Source organism: Protopterus annectens, chromosome 12.part0, assembly GCF_019279795.1.
Source record: "Protopterus annectens isolate FY-2018-M chromosome 12.part0, PAN1.0, whole genome shotgun sequence".
NCBI lineage: Eukaryota > Metazoa > Chordata > Ceratodontiformes > Protopteridae > Protopterus > Protopterus annectens.
Genome location: NC_056746.1, coordinates 1288831625 through 1288859214, shown reverse-complemented (window position 1 = coordinate 1288859214; position 27590 = coordinate 1288831625). Strand labels below are relative to the sequence as shown.

Here is a 27590-nt window from a genome sequence, read left to right as displayed (position 1 = left end):
ACTGCGTCCCTAGGTCATGGGGTCTGTTGAGATAGGCTATGTACCAACTGGGCCAGTGCCTGCGACTTCAAAAGCCAGCTGACTACCCTCTCGAGGTCATGGTCTGAAAGCCTGGAAGACCTAGAGGAATGAGATCTATGGCTCCACTCCGACAAGAGTGGAGACTTCGGAGCCGATCTAACCGACTCGAGAGATGGAGACCTAGAGCGCTTTCTGCTCGGAGATGGCTCCGACACTAAAGTCAGAGCCAACTGAGGTCTAGATGCCTCGGTTCTGGCTGGAACCAACGAGGCAGCAAGAGCACCGCTCGGTGCCGGCTCCGAACATGGAGCCGATGATTTGGTGGGCTTTGAAGGTTTCCCAGCCATAGTCTTAGCCGGGGAATCTTCAGGCTTTAACAATCCTCTAAGTATAAGTTTGTTTCTGCGCTCCTGCAGGACTCTAGGGCTAAAAGCATGGCAGATGGAACAAGAGTCCTGCAGGTGCAGAGGGCCCAAACAATACACACAAGAAGTGTGTCCGTCTGTCAGAGACATCTTCTGACAGCACGAGTCACACTTCTTGAAACCCGATACCTTAGTATCCTTAGACATACTGTACAAAACAACACACAATACACTAAACTATAAACAATTACTATGAAAGAGGGAACTACCACTAAGTAGAAGGACAGAATTCCACACACACATGCAGAACAACCAGGGGAAAAGTGTACTACAAGGGGAGGGTCAGAGGCCCAATAGTCGCTAACTACACTGATACTAAAGGAACAAAAAAGGATAAAAGACTGACTAAAAACTACCTCAAAAGTTATTAATAAAAATATACGACCTGGAGCCGGTGAAAACGCAACCTCGTAGCTAAGTGGCAAACGAGATCTGGGTATATTTCGCCTAGCATTATGGGACATAGGATAGCCTCGAGCCGGTAAAAATAGCTCTCAAGCTTTAGTATTCGGCCGAGTCGGAGCCGAGGTTCGGCTCCGAACCCATCCAGCAAGAATGAAGGCGAGATTGACAACTTAACATCTTACGATAATAGTAGATGGCTGACTGATCACTGTTGCAGTGTCACTAACAAGTGGAATATTCTGCCAGGGACAGCCATATGTCCAGCCAGGGAACCAAACTTTAGGCATCTTCCTGTCATGCCATTCATCATTTTATGACCAAAGAGAGCCAAGGCTAAGAGGTACATAAGGGACATATGGGATCAAAGTACCTCAGGAATTTCTTGCATCAGACCAAAAGCCAACAAGGCAACAAAGACAGAAGGCTATCAAAAACACGTCAGGGATACTACCTACTAAAAAAAAAAAAAAAAAAAAAAAGGTCAAGGAAGGTGAGATGTCATACTGCAAAACAGATCAGTAGGACAACTACTGTTATGGTAAATTCTTACACAACTGTACTATGTCCTTCCAATGATCACTATTGCAGTATTACTAACAAGTGAGAAGAGACCCAAAGCTTTCTAAGCGACTTAAGGGATGAAAGATTTGAGCTGGAATTTAAGATTCCCTTCAGTATGGATGCAGCAATCCCACTTCTAGCTTTAGAAAATACACCAATCATGCAATGCTTGGTAAAAAAAAGTATGTAGAAAAGACCGAGTGAATGCTTTTAAAATAGATCTGGTGTCCTGACCTTTGGAAAAGGCACCAGAAGAAGTTACAGCTCTGGCAGAGTGCACCCTAACCATACCTGGGAGCTCCTTAATGTGGAAGGAATAGTAAAAGGAGATGACAGAATAGATTCGTTTGGAAATTGTCTCTTTGGAAATATGAAGGCCCAACTTCTTGTCCATAGAGAAAATTAAAAGTTGGCCTGACTTTCTGGTAGACATGGTCTTGTCAACATAAAACCTCAGTTGGCTATGAACATCTAAAAAATGCTAAATTCTCTCTCTTCTGTTTAGAGTGGAGGGAAAATGGGAGATAGATTAATAGCCTGTTTCAAAGACAGCTCATTTGACCACCTTAGGCATAAAGTATGGGTTAGTCCTGAATATAACCTTATCTTTCTGAAACATCAAAAAGGGAGGAGAAAGCCATGAGTGCTTGCATTTCAGAAACCCTTTTCACAGAAGTAAGGGACACTAGCAGGATGGCCTTCTAAGTAGAAAATTTCAAGGGGGCAGAAGAAGCAGGCTCAGAATAATTAAGAGTTATTTTTTCTAAAATATAAGTCAGGTACCAAGGAGGAGGGATAGATTTTTCCAAGGGGGTCTGAGATGAAGGATGCCTTTTAAAAACTGCTTGACCTCAAGATTTGAAGATGAAGGCAGATCAAAAGAAAAGTGGGCAGAAATAGCTGACAGATATGCTTTTATGGAAGAATATGTCAGCCATAAACTGAGCAGCTAGCACAAGATAATGATAGGGATACTCATTTGATAAGACCTGATTCTTTTTATGGCACCAGATAAAAAAAAAAAAATCTTCCTTTTAGAAACATAAGATTTTCTTGTAGCATGTTTCATAGCCTCCTGTAGTACATCTACTGAGAATAGCTGCCTAAAAAAAAATTAAAATCCATTCATCCAGAGGGTTAGATTCAGGGTCTCAGGTTTGGATAAATTAGAAAGCCCTTTTGCTGTGTGATCAAGTCCATCCCATGAAGTAATTTGTGATGACTGCTCTGTGCCAGATGAAAAAGAAGGAATCAGTGCTGTTTCGTTCAGAAAGGAGTCATCAGCAAGATTTCTGATCTCAACTTCTTGATTTTTAGAAAAACTTTGGAAATTACTGAAAGAACCCAATGGTCTTTTGTGACTAATTCCCACACTGGAAAGGATGGGGAAAGTTTCTTTGATAGAGAGATTAACAGTAGACCAACATCTGGAAAGGGGATGGGGGATGGGAAGGGAATAGTCACAAGAAGGCTGGCTTGTCAGGAAATGATGTCCTGTTTTCCACATTAAGCACCTCAAGTCAGTCAGATGAGTTGCTTCAAATGGATCAAGTGTTAGCTTTTCTAACACAAAATTAAGATCTTAAAGAGGAGCCACTAGTTTTTCTGGGTGGCTTCTTATGCAAATATCCTTTCAAAAACATTTTTATATGAGAATGCATTGAAAGTGGGTTATCCATGGCCAGGCATGCTAACAAATGTACCTTGACAGTTAAGTAACACAAACCACAGGATATTAATTCACAAATATGTAAAACTAGAGAAAACTAGCACTGAATGAGTACTGGATCTTGTTTTGGCACTATATAGAATTATTTTATTATTTACTAATATATGATTTCCTACTCCACGGTGGTGGTGCTGCGGTAGCGGTGTCGCCTCACAGTAAGACGCTGTCCGGTTCAATTCGCAGCTAGAGCGTCTTCTGCGTGGAGACATGCATAAATGGGCGTACCTTCGTTGAAGGTTGTGCGTCAGGGCTGGAAACTCGGCATGTAAAAATCAACTACCAATCATTAGTGGACCACAGTTCCGCTGTGGCGACCCCTAACCGGGAAAAGCCGAAACACAACAACAACAACTAATATATGATTTCCTACTAGCAGCCTTTTTGCCACCATTAATACCTTCCATATGTTCTCAGAAAATAGGTGCCTAAAAGGTATTAAGACCCTATCATCCAGGCAGTCAGCTGTAGTTGTCAGTGTTCAAGATGCATCAAACAGTACTGAACTTGTGTGAGTAAATCCAGTCTGGGAGGAAGCTTGTGGCAACTGCACCATGACAATTCCAAAAGAAGGAAGAACCACTGTTGATTAGGCCAGAAGGGAGTCATCAAAATGATCTTTTCGGGAGCCTTTCTGAATCAAAGTACCACCCTGATATCAACAGAAAGGGTGGAAAGGCATACAGGAACATTCCTGTTCAAGGAAAAGGAAAGGCATACGTTTTCCAGGACTTTCTGTATGGCATCCTTGAACAGAATTTTGCCAGTTGATTGTTTGGAGGGGAGACAAAAAGGCCTACTTGAGGAATTCCTCACAGAAGGATCAAATCTTGGAAGACCCCAAATTCAGTTTCCATTTGTGAGGGTCTGCCTTGGTCCAGCTCAGCTTGTTTACTACACAGCTTTGCTCTGATGGAATGTAAGATGCCTGTGGAGTGAGATTGTGCTGTAAATCTATATACCTTGCTAACATGGCTACTCTGCATAGGGGTAAGATCAAGGGGGACTTGCTTGTTTATGCATGACATCACTGTGGCATTTTCTGTAGACACTGGAAGAGCTCCCATGGACCACTGTTGATTCAGAGAGTTGAAAGCATTTATAAGATTGTTTTGGTCTGTCTTTTTTGTCCCCAAAACCCAGCACATTTATACCTAATGACACTGCTCCCTGTGCAAAGTGTGAGGTGTCTGTTATAAATGACTGCTTTGGAGAATGAAGACAGAATAGGAAACCTGGGTTCTGAGAAATTTGATGTCTCCATCAACTCTCCCTTTTCACAAATCCAAGAACTGGAATTAAAAAAAAAGAAAACAGTGGGTGGTGATGCTGGGACCAAACAGGTTTCAAATATCACTGTAGGTTTCTCATGTGTAGTCTTGCAAGAGGCATCATGAGAATCATGGAAGCCATGGAACCCAGAATCCAAAGGTATTTCCTCAGTAAAACTGAAGTCTGAGTAGAAACCCCCCTAAAACAGATCTAAATATAGATCTATTGTTTCTGTGGAAGAAAGGCTCTTTGTACTGAGGTGGCTACCAGGCATCCCAGAAACACAGTCCAGTGAGATGGAGTCAGAAAAGGCTTTTGAATATACTCTTGGAAACAAACCCTGTGTAGGAAATATCTTACCCAAGAGAGAGAGATTCCTGATATTCTGAAAATGGACTCTGTGAAGATAAGCAAGTTGTGTAAATATGGAAAAATGTGAATACCCTGTAGCCTGCAGTGGGCTATCACAGGATAGCTAGATACTTTGTGAACACTCTTGGATAAGTGGATAGCCCAAAGGATATGTTAGAGAACTGATAATGTCATCCAGACACACAAAGTTTTACGAAATGCCAAAAAATCTGGATAAATAAGAATATGATGACATTTATCTTTTAAATCTAAGATTACTAGAAAATTCAAGTGAGGAAGAAGGGGTAACAGGTTGTGAAATGAAAGCATTTTGAACTCGGGTGGTATAGCAAACTAGTTCAGAAAAAAAAATCCAGAACTGGTCTCCAAGAGTATTCTTTCTTTGGCACTGAAAACATTCTTGAATAAAAACCTTCCCCTAACTGGGGAGGAAGAACAACTTCTATTACTCCCTGAGATAGCATATAATCTGAGACAGGAGGAAAGAGAAGTTTGGTCCGGTGGATGAGGAGGAATCTCCTGGAAAAGAAAAACGTCCCCCCACTACCATGTGCATCTTAGAAGGATCCCATTCAGGATTCATGTGTCTGAAATAATCTGCTCCCAAAGAAAGAAAGAAATGGAGATTCAGACTTTCTATCTTTCTAAAAGTATAGCAGACTGTCAGTGTGTGTTTGTGTGTGTGTCGGGGGGGGGGGGGTGAGACACCTGATAGTCATTCTGACTTATTTGACTCTAGTTTATTCTGGGGGAGGTCCCCGTTTTCTTTTTGGAACCTCCCTGCCATTACTTTTTATTCATCTGCTTAACAGAATTCTGTTTTTACTGCTTATTTTGTTTCTTGTGCAAGTTAGACAAGGTATCAGATAATCCCTTGGAGAACTTAAGATAAAGAGAATTGAAAAATCTGGGAAATTCCCTGAATCAGTTTACCTCTCTTGCCACACTTTTTGATAACATCTGCAACATTGGTCTAAATACTAAATTTCTATCCAAGGCAGAATTCAAAATTTCATTTCTGATGCCATCAGGGAGGTTCAGAGAATCCAGTAAGGCAAACCTCCTTTAAACAAAACCAGTGGCAGCAGCCCTGGAAATAATATCTACAGAGTAATAAATACAGTATAAATAATATGTAGAGATTTGAAAAATAAAAGTAAGTGATGGATGATATGACTGTATCATGTTAATTTCCCAAGCTGTTTATTATTCAGCTATGTAAGTTTTGTATATATCTATACACTTTCATATCTATATTGAATCTCAGGAAGTTAACTTGTCTGTATAATTCATTTTAATTGTTCAAGATAGTTACATGTAGCTGGAGCTTTTCTCCCCTGGCCTCCACTGAAAATGGGCTCTTACAGTCCAGTGGACTAGCCCAATAATCAAATGCCAATAAATAAACAAATCACACAATGCAAATTTTCCTGACAAGAGAAAACTGATGCCAAAAGCATTCCTCATACTTTCACAATTTGTCAGGTTAAACTTCAACATATGTGACCGACAGTTTAGAATTTTAAAAATCAAATTTGAAGAAGCATACGCTTTCTTCCTAAACTTATCAAAAGCTTTCCCATCCTTCTCCGAAGGAAAAGGATTGGAATTAACAAAATGTTTGGCAGCTGCAGGATTTATTAAAGCTGTAGTTGCTGGGTTAGATCTGTGATTGGTGTATTAACACTTGAAAGACTGAGGGATTTTCTTTTCCCCTTTGGGACATCATTACACCGGTTCAGCACCCAGTGCGCTACATCCACGTCTGGTATGCCAACTTGTCTCTGACTCCCCCCTGGACTTACTCTGATATTTCTGGGGCTAGTCATGGATCCTAAGGACATCCTGAGGGCTTGACCATCTGTGCATCTCTCCTTGTTGGATTTCTTATATGTCCTACTCATTCACTGCATCTCCTCCCACTTTCATCAATCTTGTTTGAGGGCAACGCCCCTCAGTGAACCATATCTCCCCTAAGGGTGCATCATTAACAAATACCCTCCCACCTGGGATGAGCAGACCCATTCCTTCTTGCCATTTCATCAGTCACCCGAGCTGCTAATTGAACCAGGTTCGACTGGGCCATAATCAGGGCTCATCACTTCACACCATCAGAATGGTCAAGAAAGACTAAGGAACTTTATACAATCTATCTGCTTTCTTAGAGGCAGCAGGCTGACTGTCAAGGAAACTATAGGCTATGGGAGAAACATTCTTCAAGGTTGACTGAACTGAAGGAATGGGTGAAGGTTCTGGAAACTCTAGTTGTAACAAATCATAACATTGTCTTAGGGACCGAGAAACCTCAGGATTCTCCTACTAAAAACATTGCTTCATCCTGAAAATAGTGTCAGACAGCCAGAATCCACCACAGGGAAAATCAGATATCACACTCTCCTTAGAATCTGAATCAGAAACTCGACAAGAAGAAACTGCAATGTCCCTTCACAACCTCCTACAGATTCAATTTCTTGACCTTCTTTAGGGAAAGAGAAATCTCTAATTTTTACCATAAACTACCTTACAAGAATGGTTAAGAGCCTGCACAAGACCCTGAGCCAAGCATAATAAATTTCTCCTGTCCAGATTAAGTGACACAAAAGATACATGTCTAGTTTACTGTTTCTTTTTGACAGGAAGTTGTGGAGAAACAGATCCAATATTTCCCAGGGGATGGGCACAACAGGGATACATTCCCTGCCCTTTCTCCCATGAATGAAAAGAGTATGTCTCCCTTTCCTACTGAGGAGGCTCCAACAGCCACAGAGGATGTGACTAATCCTTGGTCTCTCCCTTTTTTTTTAATTTCTCTAAATCTTTTGGGTTTCTTATACTGTGACAGGAATAAACCCCATTCCTAAGTCAAAGTATTATTAAAGTTCATGAAATTAGTATTGTTTCAATCTTTGATGTCAGCCAGAAGTGCTCTTCGTAGCACCCACAATGTGCCCAGTAATGACTCCTTCTGCAATTCCTATGGAGATATATGTATTGGTAACATATCTAGATATAATTGTAGATTCTTCTTTATAAGACCAGTTGCTCCTACTACTATTGGAACTGTCTGGGTATCTTTCTTCCACATTGCTCTTGTTTCTGCCTGCAAATCTTTATATTTTATGAATTTGTCACTCTCTGTATGCAATACACTGTAGTCGCTGGGTGTATCGATTTCAATGATCAATGCTACTTTTTTCTTCTTTTCATGGATCGCAATACCTGATTTTCTCACATCTGTCTTTTGAACTGTGGGTAATGGTGATCCCATGTGATGTAGACTTCATCATTTGCTATGATGCTTTGTGGTTCATGTTTCCAGTGTTTTTCAGTCACTTCAGTACTATAATGTTTGCACAATCCCCAGTGCAATAGTCTTGCCACATTATTATGCCTTTCAGTATACACTCCTTCTGCCATTAGTATGTCACAACCAATAACGAGGTGTATGACTGTTTCCAATTCTGTTTTACAAAACCTACATTTGTCTGTTTCGCCCAAATGTTCAATGGGGCTTTATAAACCAATGTGTATGTAGCCCACTGTCTTGGGCCACCAACATTAACCTTTCATCTTTTGGTTTGAATTTGCCTCTCCTTAGCCATTACTGCATTCGATCCTGATCAACATGAGGTTCTTCCTTAAGTTTTCTATACTTGCAACTATATTTATGGATTTTCCACATTTCTTGCCTTCTCATCTGATTCTTCACCTTATATTCTTTCTTTTGCTTTTTGGCACATTCAGTTACTGCCTGATTTTTATCTACTACTGATTTGATTTCCATTCCTGCTTGACGCCGACATGCTTCTGCTAGACTAAGCAGGGAAATCATCTTAGGTTTATTCTCCTCATGTTTCAAAACTCTCACTACATTTGGGTCTTGTGAGGTCAGCAGATATGTGTGCAGTCCCATGATTGCAGATCTATACATGTAATCAATTTCAAGGAGGCTCATACCTCCTTCAAAATGGAGAATATATAATCAAATCATTTGGTGAGCAAGAAGCATCCTTCTTGTTTTTCTGCCTAATCTATCTAACATGTTTTGGGGCCAGTCAATCACTCCAAAACTAAGTTAGGACAGGAAGAGCAAATTGGTTTATAGCTTGGATTTTGTTCCTAGATATCAACTCTGTTTTCAGGATTAACTTAAGTCTTCTAAAATATTCCTTACTAAGTTTTATTCGCATTTGTTCATGTTTTATTGTTGATCCTTCAATTGCCAAATATTTATACCCTCCCCCTTGCTTAAGTTCTTTTATATCACATTCTTGTCCCAAACTGATGTTTTCTTGTTGCTGCAGTTTTCCTGCTTTAAAGGTTGCTTTTGAACATTTATCAAGACAAAATTACATTCTTCTATCATCTGAAAACGTTTTGACTACTTGCAATTGTGCTTTCAGTTCCTCATCTGATGAGCTATACAATTTTAAATTGACAAAGAAAAGATGTGAGGTCTTTACAGTTTGTTATTTTCTAGCAGCCAAATTATAGCCATGGCCTAATCTGTTACATAGTCATCTTAAAGGGTTAAGGGCAAGACATAATTGCAGCAGTGATAAGGAGTCACCCTGGAATATCACCCTTTGAATTTTTATTCCTGGAATAATAATCTGTCCTTTATCATCACTTAATTGCAAAGTGGTCTGCCACTGTTTCATGGTCACTGTAATGTAGTTGATAAATGTAGGGTGTATCTTATACATTTTTATGCTCTTTTTTATCCATGAATGTGTATTGTAGTTGCAGCAAACACCAACGCTAAACGCTGCTACTCACAGTCATCAGCAAGTAACTCAATAAATCCTCTGGAACTCGTATAAAACAGATTTAATGTAAATCAGAAAGTTAAGTGCTTTCACTCGTAAATACAAGCTTCTTCAGAACAAATAATTAGTGTAATACTGTCTCCATTTAAATACCTAAAATTGGCGCTAAAACTAAGAATAGTCTTAAAGCCATATATTACAATCTGAGTGATTCAATAATATTTACATATATATGTATATAGTACTGTGCAAACACTCCATTTTGTATAAAAATACTTAGCTGATATGTTGCTAAAAATAAAAATAAAATATTACCTATTTAACATCAACAATGGTTTTACTGAAACAAAATCATTGATGCCAGGTGGTGTAGTGGCATCAGTCAACAACTAGAGAAAAAAAAAGCCAAAAAAGCTCTAGAACGTAAATATAAGAAATTAAACAGGGACAAGGATCAATACAGGAGGCATGACATATACAAATGGGGGAATCATAAACATTTTAAACATAATACTGAGGCAAATGATTATGAACAAGATTTGCATTATGACAATTTGAATAGGGATGATGGAACTTTTTTCATTCTCCCAGAAAAGGGAATTTCGGGAAATGGAAAAAGGGAGGGAAATGGAGAAAGAAATTTTAGGTGAAGGTACTGAGACAGATAGTTTAATAGAACACAATGATTATCACACTGGGTCAATTATAACTGACATTATTACAACTGAGGGTGTTATAAGTGAGTACAACAATTTTAGAATTTATAATTACAGCAATATTGAATTAGAAAAAGTTCATTTTGAACTTCTTTCTAAAGGTATGAAATTCATACCGACGCCCAGTTTCCACTTAGTGGATTGTTTGTCTGAATTTAAATTGTATGTCAGGAAGTTGAATTTGGCCCTTATGTTTAACAACAACAAAAAAGACAGCAACAATGAGGTGTTAACAAGACCCCTAAAGAAGAAAAGCTGTTTCACTCCTACAAACAATCAAAATACTCAGATGTTTGATAACCTTGTCACTAAAGAAATTTACAAAGTCAATAACGTAGCTAAAAAGAAAAAAGTGACAAAAAATCTCACCGTTGAGCAATACAAGACTTTGTCAGGGTTAAGGAAGGACAATAGTGTTAGGATTATGAAGCCTGACAAAGGCGGAGGAATTGTTTTTTATGATTCCTTGGCCTACAGTGGCATCATTCAGGATATTTTACACCACTCAGGTAATTATTCAGCTATATCTCTCAATGAGGTAAACATAGCTTACAGAAGAATAGATATGTACCTAGAGGAATATTTTCTAGAACAGAGAATATCTGAAGAACTTTATGAATATATGAGAGTTGAATTTCACTTTAGCCACCATTGGTGGGATTCCAAAAGTTCATAAGGACTATATTAATCCTCCATTTTGTCCCATTATATCTGGAAGCAAGTCTAAAATCTTTCCTATAGGGGTAGTTATTGACACTTTGCTTAAGTCAGTATACAGTGAGGTACATCATTTAGTTAAGGATTCGTGGGAATTCTTAAAAAAATTTCCAATCAATTTAAATTGTCATGAAATAATGTTTTCATCTATAGATGTCATTGACTTGTTTAGTTGTATTCCAATGGAAGAAGGTATAGAAGCCTTTACAAGGAGTTTAAGGAAACATACTAAATTGAGTTGGGACAGGATTGCCTTGGTAGCTGAACTTATGAGCATAGTACTAGATAATAATTTCATCTATTATGAGGGTGAGATTTTCAAGCAGACCAGGGGCGTAGCTATGGGAGCAGCATGTGCTCCCATATTTGCGAACCTGGTTATGCTTGATTGGGAAGACAATTGTATATTTAACAACGTCTATTACGAACATATATTTTATTATTCACGCTTCCTGGATGATATTTACATCCTATGGAAGGGAGGCAGCTAATCATTCTTGTCTTTCATTGACTATATCAATACAAGTAGTGAATTTTTGAAATTCACATTTGAAGTTAACCCTAATGGAGTGCCCTATTTAGATACCTTCATTTCCAGAGATGGTAATAGTTTCAAATCCAAAATTTACAGAAAATCTACATTTACAAATTCATATTTGGATTTCAGTAGCAACCATCCTATGAAAGTTAAAAGGAATATCTTTAAAGGACAATGCATAAGGGCTGCTAGAATGACATCTCAGCATGCTGATATGATAGAGGAAATTGATTATATCACTAATCTTTTTGGAGATAGAGGGTATGATTCAATTTTAATGAATGACATTAAAATGTACGTTATAAATCAATGGGGTAAGAAGTACATACCATTATTAGGTATGAATGACAATATTGATAGCAGACAAACAAACACACATGTAATAGGTACCACATATTCAAAGGAAACAACATTGGTAAATAATGGATTACATAGAGCATGTGTAGTTGAATATGGCCCATTTAGTCATATGATCAAAGATATATTGATCAAGAATTGGCACATTTTGACAATGGAACAAGAAATAGGGAGTATATTGGGGGACAGACCACTGTTTGTATACAAAATGAGTAAAAATCTAAAATTCATTTTAGAAAATGGTACAAAAGACAAGGACAAAGAAACAGCACATACAACAAAATGTGGGGCTTGCCACCAATGTTACACTATTTGTGAGGACAACAACGCTATTTTGGATAACATTAATAAGACCAAACTAATATTCAAAAGAGGAAATTGTAGAACTAGTATGCTTATATACATAGCTATGTGTTCAACATGTCCGACCTATTACATAGGGAAGACAGAAAGACAGTTCAGACAGAGAATTTATTCCCATATGTATAGTATAAAAAGAGGGATTCTAAAAACGCATTATTTAGGCACATTTCTAAATGTGGGGAGAAGCACAGTTTTAAGTTTGCAATTTTAGAAACTGTCAGCCACAATCCTAGAGGAGGCAATATTAAAAATCAGTTAGCCTATAAGGAATTGTGATGGCAGTTGTTGACTGATGCCACTACACCACCTGGCATCAATGATTTTGTTTCAGTAAAACCATTGTTGATGTTAAATAGGTAATATTTTATTTTTATTTTTAGCAACATATCAGCTAAGTATTTTTATACAAAATGGAGTGTTTGCACAGTACTATATAAATATATATGTAAATATTATTGAATCACTCAGATTGTAATATATGGCTTTAAGACTATTCTTAGTTTTGGCGCCAATTTTAGGTATTTAAATGGAGACAGTATTACACTAATTATTTGTTCTGAAGAAGCTTGTATTTACGAGTGAAAGCGCTTAACTTTCTGATTTACATTAAATCTGTTTTATACGAGTTCCAGAGGATTTATTGAGTTACTTGCTGATTACTGTGAGTAGCAGCGTTTAGCGTTGGTGTTTGCTGCAACTACAATACACTGGTTTTGTTCCAACATTTTTTCTGGAGTTATCCATGAATGTGGGATACAATGAAATGCTTTTTTGTAATCAATCCATGCCATACTTAGATTCTTCCCATTGTTACAGTTCTTCATTATGACTTTATTTAGCATGTCCCTTTGTTCCATATGACTTTGTTTTATTACCCTTTTGTTCTATTGCCATGATTGAATTTTCTTATAAATGACTATAAACTCTGTCGGCATCAATTCCAATACATCTGGAGTATTTCTCCCCGGGCCTCCGCTGAAAACAGGCTCTGTGGAACCTAGTCGGACTTTCCCGGTCAACAAATGTTAAATAAAATAAAAAAAATACATAGTTTATACGTCGTTGAAAGGCAAGTTATTGGTGTACAATTCTTAGGATAACTTGCAGGTTCACTCTTAAGTAGGAACATTGTTTTTCCTGGTGTTAACCAGGTTGGTGTCTGTTCGGAGTGCGCATATAAATAGTTCATACTCATGGCTAAATCTTCACGCAAAGATGTTAATACTTTTAGCCAGAAGTTAGGTACTGCATCTGGGCCTGGGGTTTTCCAATTGGAAGCTTTTCTTAACTTTTTCTCAATCTCTCTGGCGGTTACCTCATCCCATTTCATATCCTGCATCTTTGAACTTCTTATTCTTTCTTTTACTTCTATCCATTCAGCATCTTCGATATGTTCCACAGGATCTTCATAGATATTTCTCCAAAATGTAGCTACGTCTTTTTTGGGTGGTCTTTCAATTCCTTTTGCCTTGTTTCCCAGTTCTCTATAAAACGTTTTGGGGTCATCAATAAATTGCTTATTTTGCATTTTTCCTTTATATTTATGTGTGTATCTATGTTTTTCTGCCTGTGCTGGAATATTCAGTTTATTATTTGCAATAGTGCAATCCTGATTCATTATAATACTGTGGATTGCTTTTATCATGTCGATCTTTCTGAGTATTTTTGTTGATCTGTTCCCTCTTCTATACTCTTCTGACAGTGACACTTCTTGTCTCAGTTGCGTTATAGTTTTGTCTATTCGATATTTCCATGATGGTATTCAATTTCTCCCCTTCCTTTCCCTTGCTACCTTGTGTTCTTGTGGTAGAATTTTATCTCTTATTAATTTATCTGCATAGTAATATATCCTGTTTACTTCTGTTATATTGCAAGGATCTCTATAGACAGTCCTAATTACTGTGTTCATTTGTTTTATCAAACTTCTGACTTTTTGGGTTTTATTGACCTTCTGCAGTCTATTTCTTTCACTGATCTTAATATGTCTATCTCTATTAAATCAAGCAACTCTTCTCTTAGCTCATTTTCTGTTATAGTAAGGGCATATTCTTTCTTCGCCATTTCCTGCAGGCATTCTATAGAGACTTCTATAGCATCTTCCTGTGGCACATTCTCTTCAATTTCATCCTGTGCCATCCATTGTTCTGTCATACGGGAACTCACTGGCCTATCACTCAACATTGCATCAGAGTTGCCACAGTTTCCTGTTCCTTCCCTTGCTATCCAGCTTCAAATGAACGTTTACACTGGTTTCCTGTGGAAGGCTCCAAAATATCTTCATATGGTAACTGCCCAGTTGTTTCCCATTCCACTGGTTTCTCCTTAATTTGGATGTCTATCGCTCTATCCTGCTGTGGTGCTTTCTGAGTTAAATGTTCTACAGTGAATCCTTCACTTTGCAGGTACTCCATAACCTCAGTTTCTATTTCTTTAACTTCTTCATTACTAATCTCCTTTTCTACTTTTCCTCTTTGTCTTCTTATTTTTTGTATTGTAAAGTTTTCCATGTCTGGATTCCTTTGCCTGTATTTTTCTTCAAATATCTTTGGTGCTGCTTTTTTGTATTGATTAATTTCTTATTCATTTGCATAAATATTGCACCATATTAAATCTCTTTTTCTTTCCCATGTCCATATTTCTTCTTCAGATGTCTCCTGATCTTCCTGTTTCTCCTTACTTTGGGGACTCGTTCCATCATGCTGTGATGTAACCTGTGTTAGACCTTCTGCATCAAATCTTTCACTTCACAGGCATTCCATAACCTCAGCTTCTATTTTTTTTAACTTCTACTTTACTAATCTTCTTTTCTACATTTCCTCTTTGTGATATTATTTTTTTATTGTCCATATCTGGATGCCGTTGCCTGTATTTCTCTTCAACTCTCTTTGGGGCTGCCTTTTTTATATTGATTAATTTGGCTTTTGACTTTGCATAAATATTGCACTATATCAAATCTCTCTTTTTTCCCCATGTCCATATTTCTTTTTTATACTTTTCAAAAATATCTAGGTTTTGTTGTTTATATTTTTGCACTTCCTCAGATGCTTCTTTTTCCAAACAGATCAAAGTTTCTTGGTCAAGTTTTTCACAAATATGTTGTATTAAGGAAGACAAAGTGAGGCTTCTGACAAATTTTCTTGTGGAAGTATTTTTCTTTCCTTTAATTTCTCTCTATCTTTTTGTACAGTATATCTTGTGTCTTGAAATTATGGGCTTTTTGCATGACAGTAACAATACATAATTTCTTTCCTATCCTCAATAGTCCAGTCTATCATCTTTATGGCTTTTCTTCTTTGGCCTATCAGTGTTTGTGATTTTTGTGGACAACTACTTCCTTCTATAACAGGGGGGCTATCTTTCCCCTGGGCTTGGTCTAGCTCCACTGTAGGAGTGTTTCCATATTTTGAGGATTCTATGCTGCCACCTTTTTTCAGTCCTGGCACCACTGTGCCTGCCAGGATTGGGCACTTTTTTATCCTGGGTCTTTTGCACCCAGCTATCTTTTTTTATTTTTGATCTACTTCTGTCCATGATATATGCTGTATAAAATATAGTCAATATATCAGTGTTGTCTTGGTGAGATTTTGTAAAAATCAGAGCCCACCTTGTGAAGGTACTTACCAAGACTTAAGGATGAATTCAGTTTCAGCAATACTACTCTCCTTTGCTTTCTGACTTCTCCTCTCTCCATTCGGACCCTTTGGTCCATTGTGGCTGCATGGATCACACCAGAGGGATCTGAAGAAAAAAATGTGTTGTCTGAGGAAGCAGCTTTTGACACAACAGAGTCACCCACCTTTGGGAGAGGCAAATTACCAGCCTGCTGTGGTAGCAAAGGCTGCTTAACCTTCTTTTTCTACCAGTAGCTGGAAGAAGATCTGACCAATGGACTTGTATTTTGTTCTGTGGTCCAAAAATGGTTCATTATCTCCTGGGCAAGTTTATCAGCAATAGTTGGTAAAAGAGGAAAGTAGCAAAAAGTAACTATGTCCCAAATGGAAATAACACAGTAAAAATCTCTTGAGACATACTCCCCAGCCTCCAAAAGTAAAATAAACACAGTGACTCCAGAAAATTTAGTTCTAAACAACTTTTAACAATTTTTTTACCACAAAAGTAAAAAAGTGCTTAACAGTGACAAGATAGTCAAGAAAAATACTTTTTCTTTCTAGCTTAAAAGTACTTATAACCAGCAGGCTCTTGGCAAAATGACCCGTGCTGTGAGACAAACCAGCATGTGAATATTATTAAATAATCATTAAGCACTTTCGTCTATGCATACACCTCAGACTTCATCAGAATGTTACACAATGTTTGGGGAGCCCTTTTATAACTTATCTGTCCTACCACATCACCAGATACTAAACCTATCATTACAAATGATTTCTTCTATTCTTTAAAATACAGGAAATAGTTATACTATCAGTCAGACCCAGTGGTCTGTCACCTTGTAATTCTAACTGCCAATACAGTTCTCTGATACAATAAAAATTTACTAAAATCACTACCCCTCTCATTGAGTTCAATCAATTCCAAAAAAAAAAACAAAACAAAACCAAAAAACCCCACACATTTATTAAAACTTCTGCAGGAGTCAGAATGTCTCACTAGGGCATTGCATTTATCTTAGCTTGAATGGCATATGCATGCTGATAAAGTCAAGCCTTTAAAGATTTCTCTTCTTTGCCCATAAAAACGTAGGACATGAAGCACAGGTCACCAAATAAACAATTCCCTTAGTATTACACTTAAATTGCCCTTGATAGTATAAAGGTTCTTGTTTGTGTTCTACTATAACCCATGACGTTTTATTTATAAATTTACATTGTTTACATCTTCTACATATACACATAATACATGTTGAATTATTTAAAAGTTTTTTTCTAGAAAATCCCTGATTTTCAAATTTTGCCTTTAAGCTTCCACTCGATTTAAAAATAAAGTCCAAACATCAGGCCTATCTCATCAGTTAAAACTAATGTTGGCCAATGATGTCTTGTTATTATCCTGAAAGCCCGGAGCATCCTTAGAAAATCTCAGGCAGACAGACTTTGAATTCAGGATGTTCCCCTTTTTTTCTTAACATCCCTGATTCTCCTTAAAATTGGTTAAAGACTCTCTTCTCATATCCTTATAATATAATTTTTAATCTCTAAAATGAATTAAATGGGATAGCTATAATTCAAAAGAATGTGTGTTAACTCTTCACATACCTGCAAAAATGTCTGATCTTCTGAGTCCATTCAGGATAGTCTTACAAACTGTCACTCAACAACATTACACATCACCTAAATTGGATAATAGCTAGAAGAATATAAATAAGAAAATCAGAAAAAGAAGTTGATATGATTTGTTCCTGTATGGAACTGGTTCTAATTTTTTGAAGGTGAGATTCTTAAGCAATGCTGTGAAGGGGCTATGGCAGCAGCATTGGTCCCCATTTTTGCTAATCCGGTTCTTCTGTGATGGGAACAAAAGTACATTTTCAATTCTGATTTTATAAAAAATGTTAGATTATATCTCTATTTTAGATAATATATTTTTATTGTGCACGTGGACATATAATGATTTGGATTATTTTATACAATATCTTAATAATTCAATGATGTTCCTGAAATTGCCTTATGAATATTCAAATGATACTGTGAATTTTAATGTTACAAATATATTTTATAACTTTGCTGATAATATTGAGTATCTTTTCCTGGATCTTTCTCTCATTACCCTGCTTTTGCCTGCCATTTAATTGCTTCTTTCTTGCATTTTTGTACAATATTTGATTGCTGAGTTTGACAATAAACGTACATCATGGTATTTATTTAAAATGATTAAAGACATTAAAAAGCAAATCTTGTCAACATTCTCTGTCACAGAGTCACACCATTCCCCACAATCTGTCTCATCTCAAGGAGGGTTGCTTAACCTACAACTCCATAACCACTAGATTCCTTATTCAGGGTTTACCCATGTTGCCTTTCACTGGAAAAATGATTCCACTTACTCGCTTTCAAATTCTATTCTGTGCATCTCGTTTATAGCACACCTCTCATGTCTACTGATCTAAATTAAGTGATATCACTCATTTTATTAGTGACATTATCAAAAAATATGACTACATGCATTAAGCAGGCAAGCAACAGAACAATTCGTACTCTGAATAGGGTATAGCTACAGACATAGCACTTCGATTGAGCAGATCCAGCCCATATTCTCATGTAATGCATTCTGATAAACTACACACACACTACTGAAATTACAGGCACTTATGAGTATTCCGAAGTTTAATGAATGGAACAAAGTGCAACACAGTTACTATGTTTTACAGTTTAACAAACGTATGTATAGCCAAGCTACATATTTTTGGTTACTTTGTGAATTCATAAATTACTTGGGTGTATTGGTACTACAGATGTTATCCATTAAAATTTGTTGCGAATATACTGCATATAAACTATAATTCTCATGCAGTTTAATGCAACAAATAGGTAACTTCTTGGACCGAATAATTAATTACCTATCCAACAGTTAATCTGAAAAGTAAATGGCTCAGATACATTCCTATTTTTTTAGTCCACTTATAACCATTTGTAAACTACACTATGACATTAATAGCTGCTAGTCTACCTACCTTCTCAGGGTCGTAGTCCGGAGCTGTTTTCTGCACTGCTACATTTGTGAGATGAATATCTGGTAACACAATGCAGTTAAGGTGAATTCCAAAAGAAAAAGTGGTTTGCTTAATGGAATGAGTTTTATGTTATGATAGTCACACACCTTGCAGCCTGTTTTTGTCTAGCCACACAGCCCTTCCCTTTATGCATAACTATTGGGAAATATACCACAAACAGCTAAGTGAATCCAAACTTGCTACAAGTTTTTTTCATTGCTTACAAAAATAAAAACAAAAACACTCTGATGCCTGGCCATTAAGAAAAAATTTCAGCAAGCTATCTGATAACTTTAAACTTGATTAAAAACTATTCTATAAAAATGATATTACTTAACACAACCAGTCAAAAAACTAAAATTATATACTTACCATAACGATAGATCAGTGTTGTCTTCTTCAGTCCATCTCAACATCTGGGTTACTACATCTAAATGGATCCGATGCTGGCAACTCAGAATCTTCAAGCGCCAAAGCTCCACTTCTTCTCCCAAATTGTCTTGCCTGTCTAAGACTTCTCAGACTGAGTTTTCCCCTATGTTACCAAACTTTTAACTGAAAGTACTTCTCTCAAAACAATACATTTGCCAACTTTAATGGAAATAATGGACTGACTACTGTCCTAGAGTCAGACATTGGGATGATCTGCCAGGTCTACCTCAAGTCAAAAATATCAGTGACAATTTGGAAGGAGGATGGAGGGAAGGATGTTTGAGACAGGCAGAAGACAACATAGATCTATCTTTATGTTAAGTACATAATGCTTGTATCTGATTTTGACTTTTTCGTCTGCCTCTGCCTCAACCTGTATGACAGAGTTCCTAGACTGACAATAGTGTGATTCTAGGAGAATGTTTCACAATATGATGGAGCCAATGAATGTTGTGGATCTAGACTGAGTATCTAATTTGTAATGAGATACAAAGGTACGAGAAGAGGCCCAAGAGGCCACTGCACACATATAATCCAATGAAGTACAACCAAAAAAGCCCACAAAACTAGCTATTGCTCTTATGAAATGGGCTTTTGGTTTAATGGGTAAAGACATCCTTTTTGATGAGTAAACAAGGGAAATTAAACTGGAAAGCCATCTGGGCAAGGTAACCTTGGAAACTGATTCCCCAAATTTAGCTCTGGAAAAGATCACAAAAACAGTCAGTCTGACACCTTGAATTGTTCGGCTATCTAAACAGAACCTCAATTGATGATGGACATCTAAGCAATAAAGCATGTACTCTTCTTTGTTTTGAATCATACAGCAGAAAACAGGTAATTCAATTGATTCAAATTAGACTGTAAGGCCAACTAAGGTAAGAAAGATGGAGTCATTCTCAATGTGAAATGAAAGATAAGATAGGGAAGGTTGCAGAATCAATCTTGTTGCTCAGAAACTCTACTAGCTGAAGTAATAGTTATTAAAAACACCATTTCAAGATAAGGACTTGAAATCCACTGTAGCTGTTGGGTCAAAGGGAGGTTTATTCAGGAATTAAAGAGGAAGGACAGATTCCATGGAGGAAATGGATCCCTTACTGGAGGCCAAAACAAAAAGGTCTTGGATAGCCTCAGAGGTGCAACTGGGGTATGATTTTGATGGATATGAAAATTGGAAATCATGGCCATCTGAGCCTTAATGGTAGAGTAACAAAGTCCCAATTGAAAAAGCCCTGAAAGAAAAATCAGAATAGCCTGTAGAGGGCAGAAAAGGTGTCCAATCCCTTGGATGCAGCCCAAATAGAGAACTTTTTCCATTTACTGGCATAAACTCATTTAGTAGAGGGCTTTTGGGATGAGGAGAGGGTATGCATTACTCTTTTAAGCTTGGTATCCCTGGCCATCATTGGAACTACAGAAACCAGGCAGTTAACCCAAGGAACTTCAGATTTGAGTTAGGTTGTCTAGAAGGATGCAAGGTGAGATCTGGAGCTGGGTCCAGAATCCAAGTCTGCAGAAGGAGATAACGCCACAGGAAGGTGAACCACACTTGTCTGGACCAGAAAGAGGCAATAAGAATCACTGTCATTCTGCAAAGGGAAGTTTTCTGCAGAAACGTGGCTATCAAAGGTGTTGGAGGGTAAGTATATAGGAGGATCTGGGGTCAAGCATGCAGAAGAGCATTCCTCAGTGACTGCCCCTCAAGATGGATCAGGGTAAAGATTGTGAAGAAATTTGTACTGAAAGGAGCTGCAAACAAGTTGCAGCATGGCTGGCCCCAGCAGTAAAAAAATGCATGCTGCTGTTGGGTTAAGGGATCACTTTCGGGCATCAAGATACAACTGCTTAGACTGTCCTGTAGAATTTTGGATTTCCCCAGGATATGCATTGCTATCAGGAATTATTGAGAGGATATCACCCACCACCATACCCTCACAGCTTCTCAACAGAGGAGATATAATAATGTTATCCCCCCCATTTGTTCAAGTGCAACACCACCATAGTGTTCCACCCTTTGTGTTCAAGTACTACACCACCACAGTGTTGTCAGACTGAATTTTTATCACACTTTTTAGGTAGGCATCTTGAAAGACATACACTGAAAGGAGGACTGCTTTTACCTCCAAAACACTGACATGCAAACAGGTCTTTTGTAGTGGTCCCACTAGCACCATCTGTTGTTATGGTGGCTTTGGGTAGGGGGAGAACAAAGGGACGATCTGAAGAAAAGTGAGTGGTGGTCATTCACCAATGGATGTGATGACAGCATACATTGCTGGGATGAACCAAAAATTTATTAAATGGCAGTAGATGGACCATTAAGCAGGCAGTGTCCACTGAAGAACCCTCATGAAGTATCTGTCTAGAGCAACATTCAAAAAGCTGAGGCCATAAGGCCGAAAAGAAGTAGGATGAGACAAGCAGGTGGCCAGGGATGCAACAAGACTTGAATTCATAAAGATGACAATTTTGTGGAAGGTAATTTTGGAATTTGTTTAGAGGTGTCCAGATGGAATCCAATACATTTTAGACTGTGTAAAGATTCCAACTTGGATTTCTTGAGGTTGACTGTGATGCTCAGGGAGAGGCACAACAAAAGTAAAGAGTCTCTCATCTGGATCAATAATGCTTTTGACATTGCTGGGGAAGCCAGTCATCCAAGTAAGGAAATACCTGGAAACCATGCATTCTGAGCCAGGCTGCTACCACTGCCATGCACTTGGTGAATACCTAAAGGGCTGTGGTAAGACCAAATGACAGAATCTAAACTTGAAAATGACTAACTCCCAGTCAAAAACGCAGGAACTTTCTGGAATGTCTGCCTATTTTTATGTGATAGTAGGTGTTCTTGAGGTCACCTAAGCACATCCAATTGTTCAACCTCAGCAGAGACAGAATGGATTGAAGAGTTACCATTCAGAACTTTGTCTACTTGACAAATACATTTAACTTACTTAGGTCCAATATGGGCCTGTGGTCCACTGTTTTCTTTGACACTGAAAAGAATCATGAGTACACCCCAGATCCTAACTACTCTGCTGGGCATTCTTGGATAACTCACTTTATTAGTAACTTCTGTATTTCTACTGCTGCTTCCCTCCATTGGTGAAGTGGAACATCTGGGAGGTATTTTTAGATTTGTAAAGGAGTGGAACGAGATAGAATAGCCTCTGAAACTGACTTTCATCACCAAGGTGTTTGATATGATGGCCTCTCAAACTTATGAGTGGAGAATTAGGCACCCCCCTTAACTGCCTCCAGAGTGCAGCAGTCAGACAAAATTTCAAAAATGCTGAAAGGGCTTACCCAAGAAGGATCCTCTAAAGCCCTGAAACTGCGGACTGCTCCCCATCCTGGGGTGGCATCCATTAAGGTTACCCTATCTGCCTCAGAAGGCACTTTTGCCAGCAGCATCTCTGGTAATCTGTAATGATGTATGGAAGAATATCTCCTCCTATATCTGATTCCTGAAAAAGGTCCTCTGAGGTGTAGAGAAGAGTACTCTCAAGCCATATAATGTCTTACCATCTTGATCATGCCTAGTCAAGTTATCTTTTACTTTGGGACAAAATAATGTAGTTCCATCAAAGGGAACATTTAGAAAGGATGCCTTTAAGCAGTCTAAAAAGGTACAAAAGTGCATCCAGGTATGACAAAAAGTTCTTTTGCCTGTGCCTGCAGTCTAGGCTGTACCATCCACCACATTCAAGATAAGGTCCATAGAGGCATTTGAAATGGATTGCATGGTGGACAATTGAGTCTCCAAGGTCTTAAGAGACTCTAATGAAGGTTGAGAAGCCATCAGCTTAGAGGCTTCAGAAATCAAATCTCTTTGAAGCCTAATCAAATGTGCCATATAATTCAGTGTATGAAGTGCAAATATGGCTGAAGCATAAGTGCACTTGCAGAATCACTCCAATGCCCGTTACTTCCACTTTGGTGGATGAACCAATGTATTCTCTTCCAAGATCTCCTTCTTTGTGGCTGTGAACAGCATCCACAGAGGGACCATTACACGAAAAGGACCTGTAGGGGTGGGGGAACAATATCATACCTGGTTTGCAAGGAATCGGCTCTATCACATTGGGATCTTGTCAAGCCCTCTAGGACACACTGCCAACAACAGCATGCAGAGGTGGAAACACCAATGACATGGATGGGCCCATGAGAAAAGCTTTGAAGAAGAGTGACTCTTCTGGGAAAAGGGCTTCATTGATCCAGCCCTCGTTGTCTCATTAATTCCAACAGATCACCATAAGAGGCATCCGTACAGTGGGAGGATTTGGGGGATCATTCCCCTTCCCCTTCATCGAGGTCAGAGCTCTCAGAGTGGGATTCCTCTGAAGAATCCAAGAGCTTCCTCCTGTATTGGCTCTTCTTGTACAGCTCCTGAGGAAGGGAAGCCAGGTGGAGGGGGAAAAGAAGTAACTGGGAGGCTCCAGGACTGAGACTGCTCAAAGCTTAATGGGGCATGCTGTCCCAAGACCAGCTCACGATACACTAAGATTTAAGTGGGAAGGGAGGATTGGGATAGTTATGATGTAGGATCAGAGGTACCAGTCTCAGAGTGAGACAAAATCCTTTCACCAACATCAAAAGTCAATGCCAAACCTGAACAACTGCCATGAAGGTACCTTGGATCCAAAAACCTAGGAGACATCTGTGTACCAACAGCCGACCCAGATGAATCCAAAGTCAAGACCAGCTGAACTGTCTAAAGTGGAGGCACTGAGGGGCAGTGATAGTTCTGAAAACTTCTGAGATGAATCCAACCTGGACCCTCTGCTCTAATGCCACAGCTCTGGGAAGCACTCATCTCCAAGGAGTCTGGAGTTGAGTACATCAAGGCAGAAGCTGGAACTGACTGTGGCCAAGCTGCTGGCACTGATAAAGTGGTAACATGGGAAAGTGTCAGAACCAAAGGCACAGGCACTGAAAGGTGGGCAAAAAAAGGAAAAGAAAGAGTGGGACCTAAGGGTACAGGTCCCCCTTCTCTCTGGATCAGAGGAGAGGGCATGATTCCATCTGTGTCTTTAGAAAGGTTCGCAACAGCTGGTTTAAATCAATTTTCTTAATATTCTTGGTAGACCTTGCAGTCTTCATAGGATCATAAGAGGTTACTAGGCTAATGGCCCTGCAGCCCCTTACAAGCCTAGCCAAGAGTTTATCCCCAAAAAGGAACCTCAGTCAGCACTTGTCACCCCTGTCAATGAGGGACACAGGTGAAATCCCTGGGACAAAGTTGTGGTTTCCCATCCACTCATGAAGGTTGCACTTAAAGAGGGTTAACGAGGTACTCTATTTGACGTTTATGGGAAGTCTATTCCAGAGACAGGGCAACCTCTGGGAGAGAAACCTGTCTCTCCAGCAGGTTTTGTTGATGTTGTATATTAGATTCAGGCCTTTTGAGTGGGTAATGTGCAAGGCGTTAGACTTACTTAGGATGGGAGGGTGGCCTAATGGTTAAGGTGTTTGCCTTACAAACACAAGGTGCAGGGTTTGAGTCTCACAAGGGATAATTGGTTAGGCTTAAAATGGCTCACAAGGGCAGTTAGCCTAGTACTAATCTATGAACCTATGAACATGCGGATATGGAGCATGTCTAGTAGGGCAGACTCCTAGACTGTCTTGTAGGGAAGACACAGATCACCTCTGAGCAATCTGTACAATACCAGGTAGAGTGATAGTGATTTGAGCCTGTCCACATAGGACAGGTGTTGGAGGCCACGGATTCTCTTTGTGAGGTATTTCTGTTGCCTTTCCAGTTGGTGCAGATGTTTGGAGAGGTGCATACCAAATGGGGAGTTATACTCAATTATTGATCTACTTAGGGAGGAGTATGTGGAGTCTGCATGTCCTCCCCATGGTTGAGTGATGTCTAAAGACATGCAGGTAGGTGCGTGCATGAATGCCTCTGTCTTATTTGAAGGTTGGGCGTCGGGCTGGCAACTCGGCACTGTAAAATTCCACTGTCAATCATTAGCAGACTGGAGTTCTGCTGTGACAACCCCTAATCGGGAAAAGACGAAAGATCTATAGAGAGGTAATAACCTCCTTATTTTCTGGATGCAATACCTTTACTTATGAGATGAACCAAGTAAGAAGCTTTTCTGACCACTGCCGCTACATGATGGTTGAATGTGAGATTGTTAGCAACCTGAGTACCCCGGTCTCTTACCACAGGTTGTGTGTTTAGGGGGTTGCCTTTGATGTGGTAAGCAGTAGGGGCCATGTTCCTGCCGAATGGTATGATGATACAATTTTTTGTGTTTAGCTTGAGGCCATGACTTTGGCACCAGTCATTAGTTGCTGTGAAACCAGTATGTTAACATCATTTGGGGAGTCAATGACAGCACTGAACTTACAGCTGTCTGCAAACTTGGACAGCCACGGGGCTTTTGTCTTTGTCTGGACCTCTGAGAAGTTGATGCCAAACAACAGGGGTCCCAGGACAGATCCCTGGGGAACTCCTCTAGTGACAGATCTACTATCAGAGGTGGAGGTGCCTAGTTTGACCTTGAGGGTCCTGTTGGTGAGCCAGTTGGTCTTCAAAAGAAGTCAAGGGTGAAGGATTACTGGGTTAAGGTATTTGCAGAGGAACCTCCTGGACCTGAAAGGGGGATATCTGGACCCTACAGAAAGATGTTTCTGGAGAGAACTTAGGTTCTAGTGTGATGGTCATGAAGGGTGAGTGTATATGACCGGAAGCAAAAGCTGCTAAGACAAGGCTTGGAATTTCTGTGGAAGACAGAAAGGTCAGATCCAAGATTAGTGCCAACAAGGAGGAAGATCAGAGCTGGGGTAACACTGATTCCGAAGCATTTGATGATGCTGGAGGAGTCGATGGCCTTATGGTCTTCAACTCTGGCTGTCCCTCTAAAGGTGACATAGAGTGCCTTTTTATATCCTTTTCTTTACACTTTAGCTTTCCTTCTCTTCAAGTTTCTCCTTCTCTTTTCTCTCTCTCTCTTTTTCTCTGTCACTTTACATTTTCCTCTCAATAGCTTCAGAAGAACAAAAAGGCACAAGACAGCCACCACAGAAGCAGCAGGCAGCAATCCTTTTAGAACTAATCTGGCTCAGTGATCAACTAAGGCCCTTGAACCAACGGCTGCACAGATTTGGTAGTCCACATTAAAATGTTCAGCATCAAGGCAATAAAAGCACGTATCATGCAAGTCTTTGGGAGAGGGCATTTTACACACAGATCAAATACATTTTCTAAAACCCAAGGTCTTTTCAATAGTTAACAGGTAAATACAGACAGCACACAAGTGGAACAGCAAAAGAAGTTAGAAAAATACTTAAAGAAATGCTTTAGACACACATATATATATATATATATATATATATATATATGTGTGTGTGTGTGTGTGTGTGTGTGTGTGTGTGTGTGTGTAGATATACACACACACAACACACATCTTCATATTATGTTTTTTTTTTTTTTTTGGTGTGAGGGTAGGAAGGCGCTACCTGAAATAAAATGGTAGGTCTAGTATAAAGCAGTAAGAGGAAAACCTGACAAACCGAGAGGGCAGTAACAAGTCTGACAGGAAACGTCCTGCGTAAAGAAGAAAACTACCCACTAAGAAGTATAATACTATCAATACTACAGAAAATCTGAAAAATAGATGGGAGAGGAGAAAATTGAAAAAAGACCAAAAATATCTTTTTTTCACTTATTTGAACTGAAGTTTCAATGGAGAGCATCTGACAGTGGAAGCAGCAAATGCGATCTGAAGAGTATTAGGCAGGGAAGGCAACATGAGAGAGGAGGTGGAGTTTGAAGATTCTGAGCTGCCGACATCAGATGTGATTGGATTCGATACCCACAGGTTGAGATGCACAGAAAGGAACATCGGATCCAGAAATAAACTGCTAAAATGTATTTAGGAAACACTATATAAAAGGCATATATTGAAAAAATGTAATCATATTAAAAAATAACTTGAACCGTGAGAGTGTAAGCAAAGTTTGCTTGTTCTTACCAAGCTGAACTGAGGTGGTCTATCAGCCACAATTTTGAGCTGCAATACCAGATGACTAGATGCTTCTGAGCTTCCAAAAAAACATAAGTTGACTGTTTTTTTTTTTTGCTTGATTATACCATTTACTGCATTTTTTATTGTCTGAACCTACTTTAATTTTGTTGTGTCTTTCGGCTTTTCCCGGTTAGGGGTCACCACAGCAGAACTCCGGTCTGCTAATGATTGGCAGTAGATTTTTACATGCCAAGTTGCCAG

At 38.9% G+C, this 27590-nt stretch overlaps 1 protein-coding gene across 2 annotated transcripts in view; it reads right to left on the bottom strand.

Annotated features, from left to right (window-relative positions):
- Nucleotides 1-27590, bottom strand: part of TTLL9 (tubulin tyrosine ligase like 9) — a 787629-nt gene that overhangs the window by 161754 nt on the left and 598285 nt on the right. Inside the window, exon 10 of one of the 2 annotated variants that reach the window (XM_044090338.1) lies at nucleotides 18871-18929. The exons of the other annotated variant lie outside the window; for it this stretch is intronic. Within the exon in view, the coding sequence (XP_043946273.1) occupies nucleotides 18871-18929 (59 nt within the window). The remainder of the gene's footprint in view (nucleotides 1-18870; nucleotides 18930-27590) is intronic. 2 annotated transcript variants of the gene reach the window in all.